We start from the raw sequence: 23,127 nt of genomic DNA on the forward strand, positions 1-23,127 counted from the left end.
TCTTTTTCTGATATGGGATTATTTAAGGAATCTATTTCTTCTTCTGTTAGTCTAGGCAATTTGTATTTTTGTAAATATTCATCCATATCACCTAAATTGGTATATTTATTGCCATATAGTTGGGCAAAGTAGTTTTTAATGATTGCCTTAATTTCCTCTTCATTGGAGGTGAGATCCCCCTTTTCATCCTTGATGCTGTTAATTTGCCTTTCTTCTTTCCTTTTTTTAATTAGATTAACCAGTACTTTGTCTATTTTGTCTGTTTTTTCAAAGTACCAGCTTCTAGTTTTATTTATTAGGTCAATAGTTCTGTCACTTTCGATTTTATTAATTTCTCCCTTAATTTTTAGGATCTCTAGTTTGGTTTTCTTCTGGGAGTTTTTAATTTGTTCGTTCTCAAGTTTTTTGATTTGCATTTCCAATTCCTTGATCTCTGTCCTCCCTAATTTGTTAATATATGCACTCAGGGATATGAATTTTCCTCTAAGTACTGCCTTGGCTGCATCCCATAAGGTTTGAAAGGATGTCTCGCCGTTGTCATTTTCTTCAAAGAAATTATTAATTGTTTCTATGATTTCTTCTCTAACTATCTGATTTTGGAGTATCATATTATTTAATTTCCAATCAATTTTTGATTTGGCTCTCCATGTACCCTTACTGATCAATATTTTTATTGCCTTGTGATCTGAAAAGGCTTCATTTATTATTTCTGCTTTTCTGCATTTGAGTGTCATGTTTCTGTGACCTAGTGTATGATCTATTTTTGTAAATGTGCCATGTGGTGCTGAAAAGAAGGTGTATTCCTTTTTGTCCCTATTTATTTTTCTCCATATGTCTATTAACTCTCATTTTTCTAAAATTTGATTCACCTCTTTTACCTCTTTCTTGTTTATTTTTTGGTTTGATTTATCTAAATTTGATAGTGGTTGGTTCAAGTCTCCCACTAATATGATTTTACTGTCTATATCCTCCTTCAATTCTCCTAGTTTCTGTATTAAAAATTTGGATGCTATACCATTTCGTACATACATGTTGATTAGTGATATTTCCTCATTGTCTATACTCCCTTTTAACAGAATATATTTACCTTCCCTATCCCTTTTGATCAGGTCTATTTGTGCTTTGGCTTTGTCAGATATCATGATTGCAACTCCTGCCTTCTTTCTATCAGTTGAGGCCCAAAAGGTCTTACTCCATCCTTTAATTCTGACCTTGTGGGTGTCAACCAGCCTCATATGTGTTTCTTGAAGACAACAAATGGTAGGGTTTTGGGTTCTAATCCACTCTGCTATTTGTCTACGTTTTATGGGTGAGTTCATCCCATTCACGTTCAAAGTTATGATTGTCATTTGTGGATTTGCTGGCATTTTGATACCTTCCCCTAGTTCTGACCTTTCTTCTTTAGCTATCTCCTTTTGAACCACTGATTTGCTTTAGGTCAGTCCCCCTAGTCCCCTCCCTTGAGATGCTTCCCTTTCTAGCCCCTCCCTTTTTGTGCTCCCTTCCCCTCCCCCCTCCTCTTTCCTCCCTTTTTATACTCCCTCCCCCCTCCTCTTCCCTCCCTTTTTATGCCCCCCCCTTAATTTTCCTTTCTTTCTTGCCCTAATGGATAAGATAGCATTCAGGATCCCACTGGATCTAGATTTCTTCCCTCTCAGATTTAATTTCACTGAGAGTAAGGTTTATGTAATTCCACTTCACGCTCTCTTCCTCTCCTTCTCATATGAGAGTTCTTCCCCTCCCCTTCCCATGTGTATCTTTATATGGGAAAGATTATTCTATTAAGTCCCCCCCTATTTCTTGAAGTAAGTCTTAGTATTATAGACTGTTCCCCCCTCCCTTTTCCTTTCTTTGCCCCCACTTTCCCCAAATCTTCTTAATGCCCCAATCTTTCCCTATGCATGTTTCTTCTAACTACTCTTATGATGCTACAATTTATGAGAGTTGCACAAAACATTTTCCCCACATATTAATATATATAATTTGATGTAAGTGTAGTCTTTATAGAAGAGAGTTTGGCTTAAAGAAAAAGATAAGATTTATCTCCTTTTCCCTTTCTTTCATATTTACCTTTTCATGTTTCTCTTGCTTTCTGTGCTTGGATATCGAACTTTCCACAGAGCTCTGGTCTTTTCTTAGCAAATGCTTGGAAATCTTCTATTTTGTTGAATGACCATACTTTCCCCTGGAAGTATATAGTCAGTTTTGCTGGGTAGTTGATTCTTGGTTGGAGACCCAGCTCTCTTGCCTTTCTAAATATTGTGTTTCATGCTTTGCGGTCTCTTAGTGTGTTAGCCGCTAAGTCGTGTGTGATCCTTATGGGAGCCCCCTTATATCTGAAGCTCCTCTTCTTGGCTTCTTGTAGGATTTTCTCCTTTTCTTGGAAGCTCTTGAATTTGGCAATTACATTCCTAGGGGTTGTCTTTTGGGGATTTAGTATAGAAGGTGTTCTATGAACCCTTTCTATTTCTATTTTGCCCCCTTGCTCCAGAACGTGGGGGCAATTTTCTTTTATAATCTCCTGTAGAATTATATCGAGTTTATTGTTTATCTCTGGTTTTTCTGGGAGACCAATAATTCGGAGGTTGGCTCTTCTCCCTCTGTTTTCGAGATTGGTAACCTTCTCAGTGAGATATTTTATGTTTTCTTCTAATTTATTAATTTTTTGGGTTTGCTTTATTGATTCTTGCTGTTTTATGGTCTCACTTTCTTCGAGTTGCTTGATTCTGGTCGTTAGGGACTGGTTTTGCTTTTCAGCTTTGTCTGCCCTTCTATTGGATGCTTCGAGCTCTTTTTCCAATTGAGCATTCTTATCTGTCAGACTGCTGATCTCTTTCTCCCATTTTTCTTTCCAGGTTTCCATCTTTTGGGTAAGTTCCAGTTTGAGATCTTCCAGAGCTTGTTGATAGTTTCCATTTTGGGAGGCATATTCTGATTTTTTTTGGATTTCCTCCTCATTCTCTTCTTGTCCTTGGGTACTTCCACCATAAAAGTTTTCAATAGTCACCTTTTTCCCTTTCTTCCTGGAGGCTTGATTTTGGGCCATGTGAGCCATCCCTTTGGTGGTTTTATTCCCCTTTCCTTTTTGGTCTGGGGTCTGGGTGGTATGGGCGGGTTTTCTGTGAATTTAGGTTGCTCAGACTAGTTCTTCCCAGTCTCCAAGGTTTCTTAGAGCGCTGGGCCCCTGATCACAGCCACACTGCCCAGGTGTTCAGCTCCGCCCAGATAATCAGCGCGTGTTCCGCCCCTGGTATTTAGCTCCGCCCAGATATTCAGCACACCCGCCCCAAGTACAGCTCCACTGACCCCCGTGCTCAGCGCTGGGTTCTCCTGTGAAACCGTCCTGAGACGTTTTTTCCTGGTAGTCCCCAGATCCCAAGGACCCTGGAGTGCCCCCCTCCCCCCCAGACAGAGACGTTCCCCGCTCACTCGCTGTCCCAGTGAGTGCTCCGGTAGCTCACTCTGGTTTGGTGGCGGAGGTGGGGGGGGGGGAAGGGCGGCTCAGTTCACGTTTCTGTGCAAGCTTTTCCTCCTTCTTATTATAGTGTGGAAATGTTCAAACCCCACATACCTTTGCCTCTGTGGAGTACTGGGGAGTACTGGGGTGTCCTTCTGTTCCTCCAAAGGTGATTTTTATGCTCTTTTGATGTAGTCTATTTCGTTCAGTGCCGGGGAGAGGAAGCATGTGGCGTCTAGATTGCAGCCATGATTACCCGGAAGTCCTAAGATTCCTTCTTTGTTTATTTTGTCAAATAGTTTGTATAATATTGGGATTAGTTCTTTAAATGTTTGATAGCAAGGAAATGTTTCTTGCAAAAATGAACATAATAAAAGACAAAAATGGTAGGGACTTAACAGAAGTAGGAGACATTAAGAAGTATCAAGAATATACTGAAGATCTATACAAGAATAATCACAATGGTATGTTTTCTGGTCTAGAACCAGATATCCTGTCAAATGAAGTAAGGGGGCCCTTAGGAAGCATTGCTAATACTAAGGCTAGTGGAGGCTACAGAATTCTAACTGAGCTATTTAAAATGATAAAAGATTCTGGTGCTAAAATGCTGTCCTCAATATATCAACAAATTTAGAAAACTCAACAATGGCCACTGGATTGGAAGGATCAGTTTATATCCCAATCCTAAAGAAAGGCAATGCTAATGAATCTTCCTATTACCAAACAATTGCACTTATTTCACATGCCAGCAGGGTTATCCTTAAGATTTGTAAGCTATACTTCAGCAGTATATTAACCAAGAATTACTAGAATATCAGACTGGTTTTTGAAGAGGAACTAGTGACAAAATTGCTAGCATTTGCTATATTATGGAAAAAACAAGGGAATTCCAGAAAAACATCTACTGCTTTATTGACTATCCTAAAGCATTCAGCTGTATGGATCACAACAAAATGTGGCAAGTCCTTAAAGTGATAGGAGAACCAGATCATCTTGCTTGCTTTCTTAGGAACTTGTATACAGAACAAGAAATAAAAGTTAGAACCAACCATGGAACAATGGATTGATTTAAAATTAGAAAAGGAGTTCAGTAAGACACTATATCATCACCTTACTTATTTAACTTATACACAGAGTACATCATGCAAAATGCCTGGCTGGATGAATCCAAAACTGGAATTAAGGTTGATGGAAGAAATACCAACAATCTCAGATATGCAAACAATACCACTGATGGCAAAAAATGAAGAATTAAGAGGGTTTCTTGAAAAGAGTGAAAGAAGAGGGTTATTTTGAAGCTTAACATAAAACCCTGCCACAGTCTTGCCAATTGGTCCCATCATTTCCTGGCAAATAGGGGAAGAAAAAATGGAAGCAAGATCACTGCAGAATGCAACCATGAAATTAAAAGACACTTGGTCTTTGGAAAGAAAGTTATGGCAAATTTGGACAGAAAACAAAAAAACAAAAACAAAGACATCACCTTGCTGACAAAGGTCTGTATAGTGAAAGCTTTTTTCTAGTAGTAATGTATGGCTCTAGAGTTGGACTGTGAGTAAATCCAAATGCCACAGAATCAACACTTTTGAACTGTGCTTCCAGAGAAGACTTTTTAAGAGTCCCTTAGACAGCAAGGAGATCAAATCAATCAATACTTAAATTAATTCACACTATCACCAGAAGGTCAAATACTGAAGCTGAAGCTTAAATATGTTGGCCACCAAATGGGAAGGCAGGATTCATTGGAAAAGATTTTGATTTTGGGAAAGATTGAAGACAAAAGGAAAAGGGATGTAAGAGAATGAGATGGATAGGTAGTGTTATGGAAACAACAAACATTTCCTCACAATAGTTCTGTGAAATTATTATCCCTATTGTACTGATGTATAAACTGAGTCTTATTGTGTTTTAGAGCTGAAAAGTTACAAAGCTTTAAGTGTAATCTCTAGGATTAGAACCCAGGCCTCTTGCCTCTAAATACATTACTGTTTCCATTATATTCCATTTCTTCCTAAATTGATGCAAGCCAGACAACCTATTCTTTTGAGAATCCATTTTCCAGGCATTCTTGCCTGAACTGTTAGTGCACAAACTGCAAGATTTGATGTTATCAAAGGAATTCATTGACACTGGGGATTGTGAATTAACTTTAGGAGATATAATGGAGAGTTTTTGAGTTGCTAAAGCATTTGGGGGCTAACATAATTGTATCACCCATCTAACTGTTACTGTTCTATTATGTTTGCTTAAAGACACTTTTCTCAGTTTTATTATTTTCTACTTTTAATGTATTATAGATTTGGAGTCAGATATTTGAACTTACTGGAATTATTTGTAATATTTTGTTTATTTTAATAAATATTCTGAGTCTAGCCTTCTATAATCTTTCACTTACAAGATAATAATAGATTCTGAATGAAAGTCTGAGAGGCTTTCTTGTAGAGAAAGTGTATAAAGCTCCCCTGAATGAACTTTTGATAACTATTTTGACTCAGGCAAGTGTTTTGCTTCATTTCTTGAATTCATGTTTATTCAGATAAAGGCGAATGGTTAAAATCTTAAGTAAATTATTATTGTACTTGTGTTACATTGCTTTGAACTCAAAGATTTACTTTATGAGTTGAGATTTAGTTTTGACCAATTTTAGAGATTATAAAAAACTTAAAAGTTTTCATCAAGGTTGTAGAAAAGACTGAAATCTTTTGACAAATGTTAATAAAGTATTCAGTCCTCAATAAATTTACAAATCTATTTTCATGATAAACTGCAGTATTTTTGTATAATTTCCTTTAGTTCTGTAGTTCATAAAACCACTAGTAAAAATGGTTTGGTATTTTGGGAATGCAACCACATTTTAGGGTGGAGTGTTTTAGGAATAGGGTTATTTCTGTTCAAGAACTGTTATTGAAAAATCTTGTCCCCTTCTAAGAAGTGATTGGGGTATATGACTGATAGAGACAGCAGTAATTCTCATTTGGGCGCTTTTAAAAGATAAGTGTACCCTCGGGCGAAGATTTTTTCTCCAAATTAGCACAGCGCACATTTGTATTTCAGGAACACATACCTGTTTAAAATAGGCACTTTTCAACAACAAATGTACCAAAACATAACACTGTATTCAAGGTAGTATGATACAGAAGAAAAGGTATTGGATCTAAAAAGAGATCCAAAACCTGAATTCAGATCTCACTTCTGTTTCTTACTAATCTTGGGCAAGTCATAAAATTAATCTCCTGCTCTAATCCTTAGTTTCTTCATCTGCAAAATGAAGATTAGATACAATGGTTCCTAAAGTTCCTTCAGTCTGTAAATTCTAATTCTCATTCCTACATATACTTGTAAGTGTGGGAAGAAATATATTTTCTTGTTTACATTGTTGAAAGAAATCACATTATTTTGTATAGTTATTGTAGAGCATAAACAATTAAGAGATAACAATTTCTTGTTTTCCTAAACATTAATTGTAATGAAGCAAAATGTAAAATGTATATCTTAAAGATAAATCTATACTTATGTTCACTTACACTTCAGTGGTACCAATAAATAGGGGAAAAAAAGAGAGAAATCACCTCTATCCATATCTCCAACCCCATATTAAAGCAATAGATCCTGGAGAAAGGAAGAGATAGAACAACAAGTTTTTGATAATCTGCAAAATGAATAGTCCCTGCTTTGAATAATCAAACTCTAAATGCAGGGAGAGGGATTTGATAACTATGGCATGTTACCTTAGCAATACATCTTCAATAACATAGCTAGAGTCTGAGGGAAGATTTGAACTCAGGTCTTCCTGACTCCAGGCCCAGCACTCTATCCAGTGAGCTACCTACCTGTCTCTAATAATTAGGCATACACAGGACATTCAAGGAAGACTAATATCTCTGGTGTGAGGCTTACTGAGTCCTTTTCAGGTCTGTTTTCCTTCTTTGGTGCCTACCTGCTACTCAGCTTTCACCTGTGGCTCCAAGATGCACATGCAGAGGCCACACCCTAATAAACTGTCACAACAAGCAGGCTAAACCAGATTGACGGTGGCCTGCGGACCTGTTGGTAAGTTAGGGGGGTGTCTACCCCAGATATGTACAGATGGGAGAATGAGAACAACCTATTCAAACATCCATAAAAGCAGCAAAAACAGATGCTGTGGAACACTTAGATGTTGGTTAGCCACCAAAGAAGCCAAGGCCATCCACTGCATCCCAGACCATCTTGACTTTTGTCTTGTCGGGGATCTTTGATAACTCTGGAAGAGAGTTGGGCTGATGACTTTAGGCAACTTTGCTGCACTTAAATCCAATTTATGAACAAGTCAAAAGACACTACCAATGTTGCCATTTTGGTCCTTTTTGAGTATGAAAGACAACCAACCAACCAACATCTTAAATGCTATAGTTTAAACTGACTGTTCTCAAACTGAAACATAAGAAATTTGTATGCTTCTCCCATTAAAACTTTTGCTTAGAGTATATTAAGGCTTATTTCCTTGGTTCTCGCCTCACACTTTGTTTTATAACTTTTTAATGTGTTTATTATATAATATTCCAGTTAATTGTGAATGTACCAAGTCTCTACTAGACTTTAAAATCTTTGAGAGTAGAAATCTCTTCTTAACCAGATTTTTTTGACTTCCTATTTATGTTGCATAATAGTATACCTTGAACATATTCGGAGCTTAAAATATTTTAATGAATGAATAATGATAGCTAACATTTACTTACTGTGTGCCTTATACTGTAGTAAGCATTCATTTGATCCTCACAACAAACCTGAGAGGTAGATATTATTATTCCCATTTTACAGTTGAGGAAACTGAGACAAAATAAGTAATTTGCCCAGTGGTCACACAGGAAGTAAATGTCTGACGCTGGATTTGAATTCAGGTTTTTCTTGACCCCAACTCTAGCATTTTCTCCACTACACAGTGTGGCTGCCCCCTGATGCGATGAAAAAAAAAACAATAAAAGACTAAGGGACAGGAACAACAAATAACCAGAGTATCCAGGAGATCTCCTTAGGCTCTCTTTCAGCATGTTTGTCCCAATCCTACATTTATCTACTTATATTTGCCAGAATAGCTTTAATATGTTCTGGATTTTAAGCTATTAACTCAGACAATATTGTGCCTACAACAGCTTCTAAATTTCCATTGTGTTTACACAATTTTGTTGTGAAGTATTTATTTTTAAAAGGATATTAAAGTTCTTATTTTTTGGAGATGTGAATTGGCAAAAAACATTTTAGCTTTTTCTGTGCTTTATTAACATAAAAATATATCTTCCTACTATTGTATTGAAAATTCTTATTTTATTATTTTACATTCTTTTGAAATACTTAAAGGGGCAGTATCAAGTTTAAGTATCACGTTTGCTTATTTAAAAGATTATGGCCCAAATTACTTCTAATTCATAGATATAATTTCACTTATTTTATTCATTTGAGCATTAACGATTCAGCCCTTTAAATACATCGTTTTCACCGTGGGGCAAAGCAACTAGGTTTATACACACAAATTACAGTGATTCTATCTGATTTTTATTTTAAATTGTTGATATTTGATTATAACTGGAAGAGATCAGTTTCCCCAAAAGTCTCTGAACTATATCTTTGCCTGTTTTAGATGAGTTTAAGAATTTAAATGTACATTTTAAGATCAGAAACAACTTATGTGTCCCTGGTTGGAAAATGGGTGAACAAATTATGGTATGTGGATATATTTTGTACCATCAGATACTATGAACATGAAAAGCTGCTAAGTGAAGAAATCAGAATTAGGACTATATACATTGACTATAACTGTAAAAAATAACAACAACAAAAGTTTTAAAAGCACATAAAAGAATTTGTAAGAGGATATCAAAGGCTATAGAAGGCTATTTTATTAAATTAAAAAAACAAATAATGGGGATCACAATTTAATTTTTCATTTTTAAAATGTTTTTATTGCTAGATTGACAGAATGACTTAGTAGATAAGAGAACTGACCTAGTTCAAGTCCCTCATTTGACAGATACTGACTCTATGACCCTGAACAAGTCACTTCTCAGTTCCCTAGGCAACCAGTTGTACAGAAAGTGCTGACCTGTATTGGTAAAGGAGTTTCTTTACCTAAGATCGCCCTGTACTGAGGAAATCATACATAGGTCCAGTTTATTTCTTTTGTTAGTTTCTAGGTTTAGAACACAAAAGTATTTATTCTCACCCCTATGCATATTGCATCCCAGCTATAATTTATACTCTTAAAGAGTTGCTTGAAGAACCAAGAAATTAAGTGACTTGGCTATTATTACACAGCTAGCTTCAGAGGTAATATTTAAATGCAAATCTTCCTGACTCCAAGCATATTAACATTGTGCTGTTTGAGTTGCTGGGTAGAAAAAGAGAAGCAGTTAAGTAGTTTGCTTCTAATTAATAAATCTAAGTAGTAAATCTTTTTGTTTCTTGTCATTTCAGGTCTTGGCATGGTGACACCAGTAAATGATCTTAGAGGTTCTGATTCAATTGCATATGATAAAGGAGAGAAATTATTACGATGTAAATTGGCAGCTTTCTACAGACTAGCAGATCTTTTTGGGTGGTCTCAGCTTATTTACAACCATATAACTGTAAGTATTAAAATGAGGTAGCTACTAATTGATTGTCATACAGAGCATAATATTTTTTCTGTCTTTGCCTCCACCTTCCATTTTGAAGAGAAATAGAATCTAAGTTACAATAAATGAGAAACGGATCCACCTCTCTGCTAGTTGTGTAGGATAGAATAAATAGAATTTTAGTCAATTCAGTTTGAATTGAGTCTTTGAAGACTATTCTAGAGAAACCATAATGAAATGTGACTTTTCAAAATTTGAAGTACCCCACATATTTAAAAAAGAATGTTTATTGTTCTCTAATTTTTTTGTTTAAAGGCCAATTCTTTTTTTAGAATATATTTTTATTCATTAAATCTGCTGATTCCTCAGTTCAGCTGAAATTTTTAGTTACAACAAAGTTAGAGAAAGATACCCCTAGCTGTGTCTGCACCTTGTATATATGATAGTGAGACCATTTACTTCATCACTGTTAACTGTCTTCATTGTGACAACCTGAAGGATTTTTGGCATCTGTAGCTAATTGTTCTTATAAAAGTGCATGGTGTATGTATAAACATTAAAGCTAATTGGTCATCCAAAATAGGGATGTTGTGAAAATGTTACAATGATAAAAAGAAATGTAATCTATTGTTTTGATGGCAGGAATGTACTCTTTTTTTTTTTTAACCCTTACCTTCCATCTTGGAGTCAATACTGTGTATTGGCTCCAAGGCAGAAGAGTAGTAAGGGCTAGGCAATGGGGGTCAAGTGACTTGCCCAGGGTCTCACAGCTGGGAAGTGTCTGAAGCCAGATTTGAACCTAGGACCTCCCGTCTCTAAGCCTGGCTCTCAATCCACTGAGCTACCCAGCTGTCCCCAAGGAATGTACTTTTTTGTGAACTTTTCAAATGTTGTAATTGATAGTCCTTAAGATTCAAGTCCTTTATTAGACAATATTTTATGGCACTAATATTTCCCCTTTCTTCAGTTTGGCTTAGAACTAGGTAAAAATCAGAGCACAACTGAATTGTTAACCCTATTATATGACCTGTGATTTCTCAATGTGAAATTCCTTCTGCCAATGTGCTTGGCAATGCTTCTATTACTTATGGTTCTAGAGAGTTTCCTGAGGGCTCTAAGAGGTTTTGTGATTTGTCTGTAGTCACATAACTGATAAGTGTTAGAGACAAATCTGAACCCATGTCGTCTTGATTCCAAAGTCAACATTTAATTCATTATAACCCTCACTAGTACCTAATATAAAGTAAAAATTAACCCTCAGCGAACAGAATCTATAGGCTGGCTTTAGATTTTAAAAAATAATTCTTTTAAAAAAAGAAGTGAGAGGTATGGACTATAAACTGTGTTTCCCTTTAAGGAAAAATATATTTTAAAGTTTTTTTTAAATTTACTTCTTCATAAGCACTGGTGATAGGTTATGCCTATGCAGAGCTGCTCTGCAGTGTGGCTTCTGGCATCTCTGCCAGAAACTTCACTACTTGGTTCATCTCTACAGCACCCCCTCCTCCCACCACTTTTTGAGTCATTTTTGTCAATACTTTAATGTATCAGGTAGCCAATAGGAGGAAGGCACTGCAAGTACCCTCAGTAGAAATGCTGTTAAAGAACAGTAAGAGACAGCATAGCCTAATGGAAATAGCATCAAGTCAAGAAACCTAGGTCCTTCAATCCTGGCTCTAATACTTAGTGTCTGTCTGACAATAAGGAAGTCATTTCAACCTTCTGAGTTTCCTCTTCTCTAAAATGTGTAAAGAAGAGGTGTTAAACTTCCAGCCCAAGCTCCTAACCCAACCCAACCTAAACCTGAACTTAATTAAAAAGTAAACGGGAAATATTTAACACAATTTTTCTAAAATTCACTGCCACATAGATAATGTAAATTTGTGGTTTTCTAAGTTAATATGCAATCCTGTTTGAGTTTGACACTATTGATATAAAACTTAAACTACCAACTTCCTAGTCATTGATCAGCAGGTCAATTTGTACTACTTTAAATGTGCACATTTAAAAGTTATCATTATTAATATTATTCAATCCAATCATAGAATCTCATACAGGGAAGAGACGTTAGAGATCTAGTTCAGTCTCCACCTAAAGTATTTTACAAACTCCCTATAAAACATATGCAATAAGCAATCACTTCACCCCTGTTGAAACAGATTTGCTACCATTCTGGTCATTCTCTTTAACTCATTCACTTAATAAATACTTAAGAATCTACAATGTTCAGGCACTGAGCTAATAAAAAAAGGAACCCAAAAAAATCCCTGCCCTCAAGGAGCTCACAGTCTAATGACAGAAACAACATGTATACAATTATGTACAAACAAACTATGTATAGGATAAATAGGAAATAATTAAAGGGGAGAAGACAGCTCTCCTGTAACTTCCATTTACTGGTCTCAGCTATTTCTGATCATAGAAAGCAAAATTAGAAAGTGTTCATTGTTTGGCCCAATTTAACTTTTCAAGGCCTATAAAGTTTGAAAGGTATTATTGAAAATGAGGTGTTTTTTTTCTCTTCATGTTCCAACAGGCAAAAATTCTCTTGCTTCTTTTTCAATTTTATCTTTTATCTGTCACCTTTCCACCTGTCTCCTCTTTGCCAATCATTCTGCAATTACTTAAGTATATATTGTGAATCCTTATCAACATAATGATAGTGATAGTATATAAGAAGAATGTGAATCTTAAAATTTCTCAGACTTGTGAACGTTAAAAATTCTCAGACTCTACCTTAGAACATTTGGTTAAGACCATTCCCCATTTTAAACAATAAAGGTACTTGATCAGGAATGTGAGAACTCTAACATTACTCCACCCATACTTAAGCATACTTTAGGGGAAGATAAAGTTGTAAACTCCTTACTGAACAATGGAAAAGTACTTAACTCATACTTACAGTGAGGCAAAAGCCCTTAAGCTAAGTCTATTTTTAGATCTAATACAAAAAGGTGCTAAGTACCTATGAAGGTCAAATTAATCACTAAAAGGTCAGGCAACTTGCAAACTTGCAAGGGACAAGCTTAACAAACGAGGTGTGAAGTTTAGTCTACTCAGGTGTGAATTGAGAATGGTCAGTCCTGTGAAAACATCTACTGTGATCGGTAGATGTGAGAACTTAGGGGAGGTGACATAGGAGAAAATTCTCTTTAAAAGGAGGCCAGAAGGCCTCTGAGAGGAGTCAGCTTGCCAAAGCTGAATTGGAGGACTCGGTGGCTGAACTTAGTGGAGCTGAGGAGCTAAACTGGAGGGTCTCTCTGAACACTAGAATCTTGCTTGGGACAAATCTTGTGGTGAGTGGATTAAAGACTGACTGATCTCTCTCAAGGCTTAAGCCTAGGCTGGCCTAGCCCTTTTCTTATTATTTCCTCTTATTCTCTCCCTTTAATTAATTCCTTAATTTGTATTAATTAAAATCTCTGTAAAACCCAGCTGACTTGGATATATTTAATACTTGGGAATTTTCCCATGGTGACCACTATATTTTTTATTTGAAACCATATTTTCACGGTCACAGTTTAAGGCAACCACTCTTTTATCTGTAACAAGAATAACTAGCATTTAGTTATTACCTACTATGTACTAAACACTTTACAAATATCTTTTTTGATCCTCACAACCCTGGGACAGAGATGCTATTATTATCATCTCCCCTTTTACAGTTGAAGAAACTAAGGCAGAGATTAAGTGACTTGCATAGGGTTACACATATAGTATGTTTGGGGCAGGATTTGAACTCAGATCTCCTGTATCCAGGACTGACACCATTTCCTTTATGCCTCCCAGCCCCTCTAATACCACAGACATTTGATAGTCCAGCCTTACTTGATGGCCATCAATACTGGAGAATTAAGTACCTATCCAGGCAATTCCTTCTAATTTTGATATCTCATTGGATCTCAGATCTTATTTTTTTTATGTGTACCGCCTCCCCCCTTCCTGCATTTCCATCCTTTCCTCTCCTCCTCTCCCTCCCCCATCTTTTCTTCTCTCTTCTCTTCCCCACCCCCTCCCTTTTCTTACCTCTCCTCTTCTTCCTTTCCCCCCATTTCCCTCTCCCCCAACTCATCCTCCTCTCTCTTCCTCATCTACTCCCATCCTTTTATCTGTTCCTCTCTCCATGCAATTCGTTCCCTTCCTTTCCTCCCTTTTCCCTCAACTGTCCTTCCTTAGTTTCTTACCTGATCTCCTTCACCTCCTTGATTTAATTCCTTTTTAATACCTTTCCTTTTCTGGCTGCTGTGATTTTGAAAGCAGGCTGCAGGGGAATCTTTTTCTCTTTGCTTCCAGCTTTCCCACCTGGCCCTATTGTTCAGAAGTCTGACCCTGCCCCGAAGTTCTGATCAGGGTTGGGCCATGTGCTGTTGCTGTCAGATGTGGATTTCTGTGCTTCTTTCTAGATGTCTCAGTTTTCCTATCCTGCTTTCCTTACCTTCCACCTTGTAATCAATACTGTATATTGGTTCCAAGGTAGAATAGTGGTAAGGGCTAGGCAATGGGGGGTTAAGGCAATGGGTTGGTATTGGGAAGCTTCTTTATAACCACAAAGCCTGCCTTCTAAGACACATTATGTTCAGGCCTGAGGTGTGGGGAGTGTTGGGGGAAAGTGGAAGATAAGGGTTTGGGGGAGAGCATTCATTTGTAGGAGTATAGACCTTGAACTGTCCTGTTATTCCTTTCTCTTGATGCACTAGGGGACACCTTCCTTTTCAAATACTTAACTTTGATTATGCCTTTCTACAACTTTACTCCTATATGTCAAAATTGAGGCCAGATATTAAGATTTTTGTTTTATATTTTAAGAAAGAACAAAGAACTAAAAGTATAAGGTGTATGTTTGTGGTAACTTTTGTATTAAAAAAATATCAGGAAAATATCTTATTAATTTTGGAACCACATAGATGAGAATGGAATGCTGAATTCTAATGAGCATGGTTTTGTATAGAACAAGTCATGGTAAACTAATGTTTGAGAAAACTAATGTATTTTTAATCTGGAGAAGAGTAAAACAAAAGGAAATTTGACAGTTATTTGACTATTTGTCACTTAGTTCAGTATCACAAATATTTCAGTATCTACCTTTTGCAAGGTTACCATCATTGGGAAGGTTCATTAAATCCATCTTAGTTTCTTACTGTTAGAACAGACTTATTCTCTGCTATTCCATAATGATGATAGGCATTACAGGGGGGCAGATTTCAGTACAGAACAAGAGCAAATTTTCTAATGCCAAGAAGGCTTTTTAAAAGAAAGTAGTGAACCCTGTCACTAATTTCAATCTGGAAGAGATAGATAATCTAGGGAAGGAAAATTTCAATTCTATTGTGGGGTTAAATAGACCTAGAAAACTCCAAATTATTTTATTTTATTTATTATTCCAACTTTAGGAAAGTAAGAGGGAGTAATGTAATTCATTCTGATCTTTAGGAAGATTTTCAATTATATCAAAGAATAATCTGTAATAAATTCAGGAAATAATCATTTCAACCAATAATTAAGTGCCTACTATCAACATTTTATTAGGCATTGGAAAATAGAAAGACAAAAACAAAATCCTGCTCTCGGGGTATTTAAATTCTACTGTACAGATAAGAATAATATAGAATAATTTAAAGAGGGAAAAAGTATAGTCACTAGGCAGATCAAGAAAACTTTCTTTAGGTCACAAAGGTTCTTAACGTTATTTTAGTCATGGACTCCTTAGTAATATAGTGTAATATATGAGTCCCTTCTTAGAAGGATGTTTACAAATCCATAAAATACAAAGGAACTAAATACATATTTAGGTTAGTGAAAATATTTTCCCCATTCAAATTCATGGAAGCCCTAAAATCTAAAAGTCTGTTGATCTCAGATTAATAACTACCGTTAATGGTAGTTCCTGAGCTATGACTTGAAGGAAGGAAAGTATTCTAAGAGATAGGGAACAATTTCTGCAAAGTAAAGAGTTACAAAGAAGATAATTGTTTCTGACTTCCAAGGCCAGTTTGGCTGAAATTTAGAGTGCATCAAGAGGCACGACATGAATGAATCTGGAAAGCTAGGTAGAAACTAGATAATAGAGGGTTTTAAATGCCAAGCTGAGAAAGGCAACTGTTTTATCATAGGGGAAATAAGGAACACACTGATGATCGCTGAGCAGGGGATTGCCATGATCTAGCCTATGTCTTAGTTGTATAAATTTGTTAGCTGTTTAAAGGATATATTAGGGAGGGGAGAGACTGGAAACAGGGAGAATCTAGTGTGATAATCTAGAAAGAAATGTCAGAGACCTGAATTAGAATAATGGACATTTGAGTGGATAAAGGAGAACAAATGTGAGAGGTTTTGTAGGAGAATTGACAAAATGGGCAACTATCCATATGATCTGGTATTTTAATATGAAATTAATGTGTTGCCTATTCAGCAAAAAAAAAAAAAGATTCTCTCTAGTCTAATATATCATTTTGTTGCAATTATTATAATGAGTTTTATAATTGTTCATTCTTCTATGGGTTTTTGAGTTCTAAAATTCTGAATTTAACCTTTCAAAATACAACTTTGTTTTAATTACTTCCAAATAATTAAGAGCTGTCTAAAAGTGAAATGTGCTGACTTTGAGAAGCTATAAGTTCCCTGTCACTGGCTATATTTAAGTAAAAGTTAGATGAACACTTGATATTTCAGTGATACGGGTCAGACTAAGATATTCTCCAACTCAGATTCTTTGAATTATGATTTATGGCAATTTGATCTTTTTACTAATGATATTGCCTCTGTTAGCCACTAGAGGGTGCTAGAAGATGAAAAAATATATTATCAAGCCTCTCATCTTAGGGAGGGACCAAATAGTTTCCTGACAAGAATTTAGTAAGTTGTAAAAGAGTAGGGTAGGAATTGGTTCTTTTTAGAACATCAATTACAAAATTATAGAACCCCAGAATTAGTACCTCAGAAACCAACCTACACCTGAGTATGAGCCATTATCTTGCTCAGCTATGTCCCTCACTTGGACAATGAGCCAGTTCTGTCTGTACAAGGTCCTCAAGGTCATTCGTGTTCAGCATATGCTGCTTTTTTTTTTTTTTAAACCCTTACCTTCCATCTTGGAGTCAATACTGTGTATTGGCTCCAAGGCAGAAGAGTGGTAAGGGTAGGCAATGGGGGTCAAGTGACTTGCCCAGGGTCACATAGCTGGGAAGTGTCTGAGGCCACATTTGAACCTAGGACCTCCCGTCTCGTATGCTGCTTTTAAGCAACACAAAAGTCTTAGCATGGAATTTCCTATAGACACTGAATGGTATGTATGCTCAACCAATTCCTGCAGACACAAAATGGTATGCTCCTCTACCTACTCTTGCCAAGAGGAATGAGTCAAAACGACATAAGAAGACTTCATCTCTACTACCTAAAACCTGCCTTCTCTGCCCCTTCCTTATCTTACCCTCAGATCTGTCTGCCTTTTCTTTTATATATCTGTTCATCTTATTTCAAATCCTCATTCCCTTTCTCTTCGTGCAAGTTCCTCTAAGAGTAAGACACCAACAATATTATTTCCCTTCTCTATTCCTCCTTGGACCTAACATAGTTGATCTGGGAATACTAGGCAATTCTAAGCAGTAGAACTGCTATTATATTTCTTCCACTTTCACCTTCCTCGGTTTCATTTATAAAGCATAAAGAATTATAAAAATCTAAAGAAATTTATCTGAAATATTCTGTACACAAGTCACTAAAATGTATATTACATATCCTGCAAACTAAGGATTTTTTTTCATCTTGTGTTTTATATAAAAGAAACATGATAAATGTTTTTAGCGGAATTTTTAACTGGTCCTAATAATTTTTCTCATAGGCAAGAGTAAATTCTGAGCAAGAACACTTTCTCATTGTACCTTTTGGACTTCTTTATAGTGAAGTGACAGCATCCAGTTTGGTAAGTGATAATCCTTTTTATACATTCCATAATCATATGCAAATCATAAGGGAGTTAATATTTCATAAATATGTTAAACTTGTCCTAGAAAATTAGCAAAAAATACTGATTGTATTTTGTAAAATTAACCTAATTTGGAGAATTATAATTATAATCAAAGTTATAAACATAGAAAATTAGATTTTTTAGTGCATCTTTTAAATATTTATCTTTTTGTATATAATTTAAGGTTAAAATCAACCTTCAAGGAGATGTAATTGACCGTGGAAGCACCAACCTAGGGGTAAATCAAGCTGGTTTTACATTGCACTCTGCCATCTATGCTGCTCGACCTGATATTAAGTGTATTGTTCATATACATACACCAGCAGGAGCAGCAGTAAGTATACTAGTTAAATGTAGCATCCGACTTTTTTCAAATGTAAACTTGTCCCTTTTAGTAGAGTTCATTGCAAATATTCTTGTTTGTTTATTATATGCTTTGCAAAAGCTTTAGAATATTTTTAAAAATTGATTACTTCATGTCTAACTTCTTGAAGATAGCCTTCTGATTGATCTCCTAGCCTCAAGTCTCTTCTTACTCCAATCTATCCTCCCCTCCACTGCCTAAAGTGTCGGTCTGACTATGTAAAACACCAACAACCACCACCACCTGCTTTTCTGTCATGGATTCCTCTGCTAGCCTGGTATAGTTTATGGACTCTTTCTCAGATTAATGTTTTTAAATGCATAAAATAAACACATAGAATTACAAAGCATCACAAAACCAATTATATTGAAGTAGTTATCAAAATATTTTTAAAACAAACTCATGGAACCTAGGTTAAGAATCTCTGCCTTAAATCTTCTTTCCTGGGAATCAAATATTCCTTTCCCCATAACTCTGTCTTCCTATGAAAGAATTTCAAGCCTCCTCACCACCCTAATCACCTTCTTGGGGACAAATTCCAGCTTGTCAATGTAATACCCAATTCTGAACAGAGTTCTCCAAATACCATCTGATCAAGGCAGAGCACATAAAATTGTCAGCTTCCTCATTCTGAACATATGTGAATTTTTTAAAAGGCTGGGAAAATGAGCAAACAACTGAACTTAATATGAATGCAGTCTAGATTCATATAAAGCTCTTTGAATATAGGGATTGTTTTATTTTTGTACTTGTACCCCCAGTGCCTGGCACAAAGTATTAAACAAATATTTGTTGAGTGATAATTATTTTAGCCATTGTGTTACATTGTCACATTGTTAATCTTAAAATCTTAAGGCCTTTTTCCTGTGAATCTGTATTGAATTTTAAAAATCTAACTGTAGAAGTTTATATTTATCCCTCTGAAATTTTTATATTAAGTCTAGTCCAATTTTCCAATTAGTAAAGGTATTTAAAAAAACCCAAAAAACTTTACTTTTTATCTTACAATCCTTATTGCATATTGGTTCCAAAGCAGAAGAGCAGTAAGGACTAGGGCAGTTGGAATTAAATGACTTGCCAGGGTCACACAGCTCTAAGGAAGTGTCTGAGGCTATATTTGAACCCTGGCTCTCAATCCGCTGAACCACCTTGCTGCCCTTGTGAAGGTATTTTTAACTATCCTTACACTCAATTCATACTTAAATTTAATAGATAAGTCATCTATCCATTCATCCAAGCTAATATATATTTTATGTATCCATTAAAAATAGGATAAGGCCTCCCAACATGTACAGAATTTATCCAGTTTCTCTTTCTTAAATCAAGCTCTTCACACTACTTACACTTGAGCCATACCCCTTGATTGAGATGAATAAAGAAACAGATATGGTGGTCTGAACTGAGAAGAAACTAGAATCATTGAAATGCCTGACTTATCCCAGTTCACCAGTGAAATTTCAACACTGCATACACTACTTTCTAAAATGATATACATGGAAAACTAATACTTTTAGCATGTTTCTTTTTATCACTAAGTTTATTAAACTTTTATCTTTTTTTGTGAGCTTAAAAGTGCCAAGATTCACTTCAGAGGGTCATGAGTACTTATTTTCAATTCTTTTATTGGGATGTTTGGTTATTGATACATCTTTTTAATTCATTTCACTTTGTATAACTATATGTGATTCATGGCTGAAATTATTTCTAGCCCAGAAGTTTGTAGAATGATTTTCTGATTTTTGTCTGACTGATGTGATTTTTTTCTGAAAAGAGATAAATACATTTTTAACAATCCCTAAATTTTTAGGGACTGTTGGGGGAAGTTTTGAATAAATAATGCAAAATAGTTGACATATTTTTACACTTTTAAAAATGAGCACCAAAAAAAGAGATAGTGGGTTGTCTTCAAATGAAATTTCCTGTCATTTATTTTGGAGTTTACTATGAAAGAAATTAAATTGGAGTCTGTTTTATTATATTCTTCAGTAGCTTATTTAAGAATGTGAAGTGTGCTATAAAACATAGTGTGTTCTGGAACACCTCTGGATGTCCCCAGGAAATAAAATATCAGTATCTTTTTTTTTTAAAACATGGTTACATGATTCTTATTTTCTCCCTCCTCTCTTTCCTCCCCTTTCCTAGAGTTGACAAGCAATTTAATTTCACTGAGTTATACATAAGTTATCACTCAAATCCTATTTCCCTATTATTTATTTTTGTAATAATCTTTTAAAACCAAAACTCCAAATCATATGCCCCTATAAACAAGTGAGCTCTTATGTTTTCTTCTGGATTTCTACTCCCACAGTTTGTTCTTTATATGTGGAAAATATCAGTATTCTAAAGCAAACCCATAACACAATTTTTAAATTTGTGAGAAGCATTTGTTGGGAACATACTTTATTTTAACACTTGACAATTTGTAATTTTAATGAGTTTCAGATTTATATCATGAATAGGACAGAAGGGAGTTTGAAAACCCATTTTTGAGGCTACAATTGTAATGATAGATTCTGTTTTTAATTCTTATTGATAATGTTCAATAAATCAATTCCTCTTACCTTCACATTTTCAGTGATTTAAGGAAAAATTGCAGAATGAGGTGTTTTTTAAAAGAACATTTTCTTTTTCTTGATAGGGATTGGTGAGTGTCAAAGGGGTGGATTTAGTAAGTTAGAATATGAGAACATGGTTTGTAGCAAGAAGAGGGATGGATGGGCAGTCAAGTGTTGTACTAGCCATTGTGAAATAGTAAAAGAAGGCCTCCAACATCCTACATCCTCTACGGAGGATTTGTAGGAAGTCTTAGGCAAGAATTACATAAAATGCTAAAAATTTGGAATGTTTATGATCTGTACCAATGGGGTGGTACCACATTGGTGAAATCATGGATTCATTAAGGGGGAAATAACCTATATATACTCCTTGTTTTATGTTAAAATAATGTTAATAATAATAATTATGTAAATAATATATTAATAATAATAATTTATGTTAATAAATAATGAATACTTTACCTTATTTAGGTTTCTGCAATGAAGTGTGGTCTCTTACCAATCTCACCAGAAGCACTTTCTCTTGGAGAAGTGGCTTATCATGATTATCATGGAATTTTGGTGGATGATGAAGAGAAAGTATTGATTCAAAAAAATTTAGGACCCAAAAGCAAGGTAATAGAGAATAAGAAAAAAAAGTTGTCTAATTATATTTTCTTTTTTAAGAGTTTACTTTTTTATTATGAATTCAAACATTAGCTAATGTCAACATTTTAAAAAGGAACAGATTACAAATCTATTATATCACTTTTTTTTTAATTGTTTGTTAAATTCAAGCAGGGCTATAGCCTTTTTGAATTTCTGCTTCTGTCTTTTAAAAAATATATTATTTGTTTATTTCTTTTCTTTTTATTATTATTACTCTCTACTCAACTCCCTCCTCACAGAAAATATATAAAAGCTCTTCCTTATAATAGCTAGAATAGAGCAAAACAAATTTATACATTGACCTTGTCTGGAAGTTTCTCTCATTCTGATCTTGAAGTCTATCATATTTCTGCTGAGAGATGGGGGAATCTATACTTGATAATCCTAATTCCGAGTTCTTGATTGGTCATTGTTGATCAGAGTTTTTATGTCTTTCAAACTTGTTTTCTTTTTCATTATTGTAATTGCATATAATTTTATCTAGGATCTATTCACTTGCTCCATATCAGAGCATACCAGTCTTCTCTGTTTTCTCTGAATTCATCCCTCCAAGTTTATCCATTTTCCTTCCCATCTGAATCCCTCTCCCCATTCTAATTCTAGATCTATAAAACATGGTCAGATCAACTATGTTATTGTTCCTGAATGCAATATGTCCATCTACTTCCCTAGGACCTCATTCCTTTAACTTTCAGAACCATAGTGCCCCTCCTACCTGGTTACCACCCCCCATATGAGTGGTCTCCATATTAGAATAGAAATTCTTTGAGCATAAGAACTGTCTTTGCTTTTATATTTGTATCTGTATCTCAAAGCTTGGCAGGTAGTAAATACTTAACAAATGTTTTTTAATGCATTCATTCATTACATTCATATACCATAACTTGTTCAACCACCCCTCATTTGATGAGTACCCAATTTGTTTTCAGTTCTTTGCCACGACAAAAAGTTTTGCTATAAATATTTTTACATATGCTGCCTTTCCCTCTATCATTAACCTATTTGGGGTATTTGCCTGGTTAAAGAGGATATACAATTGGATGACTTTTTGGATATAGTTCCAAATTGCTTTCCAGAATGCTTGGGTCAATTCATAACATCATTAGTAATACATTAATATGCAGGTACTCCCAAAGTCCTTCCAAATATGTTTGCTTTCTTTTTTTTTTATCGCATTCTAGTTACCTTTTCTTTATATTTCTTATAATGTATTCTTCCCTTAGGTTCTTATTCTTAGGAATCATGGCCTAGTATCAGTTGGAGAAACTGTTGAAGAAGCTTTCTACTACATACATAATCTTGTGGTAGCTTGTGAGATCCAGGTAAATAATGATCATTTTAACTTAATTGGTATTTCACTTAGAGGGTTCTATTAGGAAAAAATTTACACATGGAAATATTTGAGTGTTTATTTCACCAAACTAGGAGAATGTTTAAAAAAAGGTAGTGTCCATGCTCAAATTGAGCTTATAATAGTGGAAACTTAAACAAAAGTCAGTAGCACAGAGTTTTCCACTTAGTGGTTATTTAATATTTCTTGAGTGAATGAA

At 35.2% G+C, this 23,127-nt stretch overlaps 1 protein-coding gene across 32 annotated transcripts in view; it reads left to right on the forward strand.

Moving 5' to 3' along the window:
• Positions 1–23,127, forward strand: part of ADD1 (adducin 1) — a 144,788-nt gene that overhangs the window by 88,484 nt on the left and 33,177 nt on the right. For all 32 annotated transcript variants that reach the window (XM_056802334.1, XM_007496823.3, XM_056802359.1 and 29 more), the window contains 5 exons: positions 9,908–10,059; positions 17,885–17,965; positions 18,195–18,344; positions 21,401–21,544; positions 22,801–22,899. In XM_056802334.1, the coding sequence (XP_056658312.1) occupies positions 9,908–10,059; positions 17,885–17,965; positions 18,195–18,344; positions 21,401–21,544; positions 22,801–22,899 (626 nt within the window). The remainder of the gene's footprint in view (positions 1–9,907; positions 10,060–17,884; positions 17,966–18,194; positions 18,345–21,400; positions 21,545–22,800; positions 22,900–23,127) is intronic.

The sequence above is a fragment of the Monodelphis domestica genome, chromosome 6 (assembly GCF_027887165.1).
Source record: "Monodelphis domestica isolate mMonDom1 chromosome 6, mMonDom1.pri, whole genome shotgun sequence".
Taxonomy (NCBI): domain Eukaryota; kingdom Metazoa; phylum Chordata; class Mammalia; order Didelphimorphia; family Didelphidae; genus Monodelphis; species Monodelphis domestica.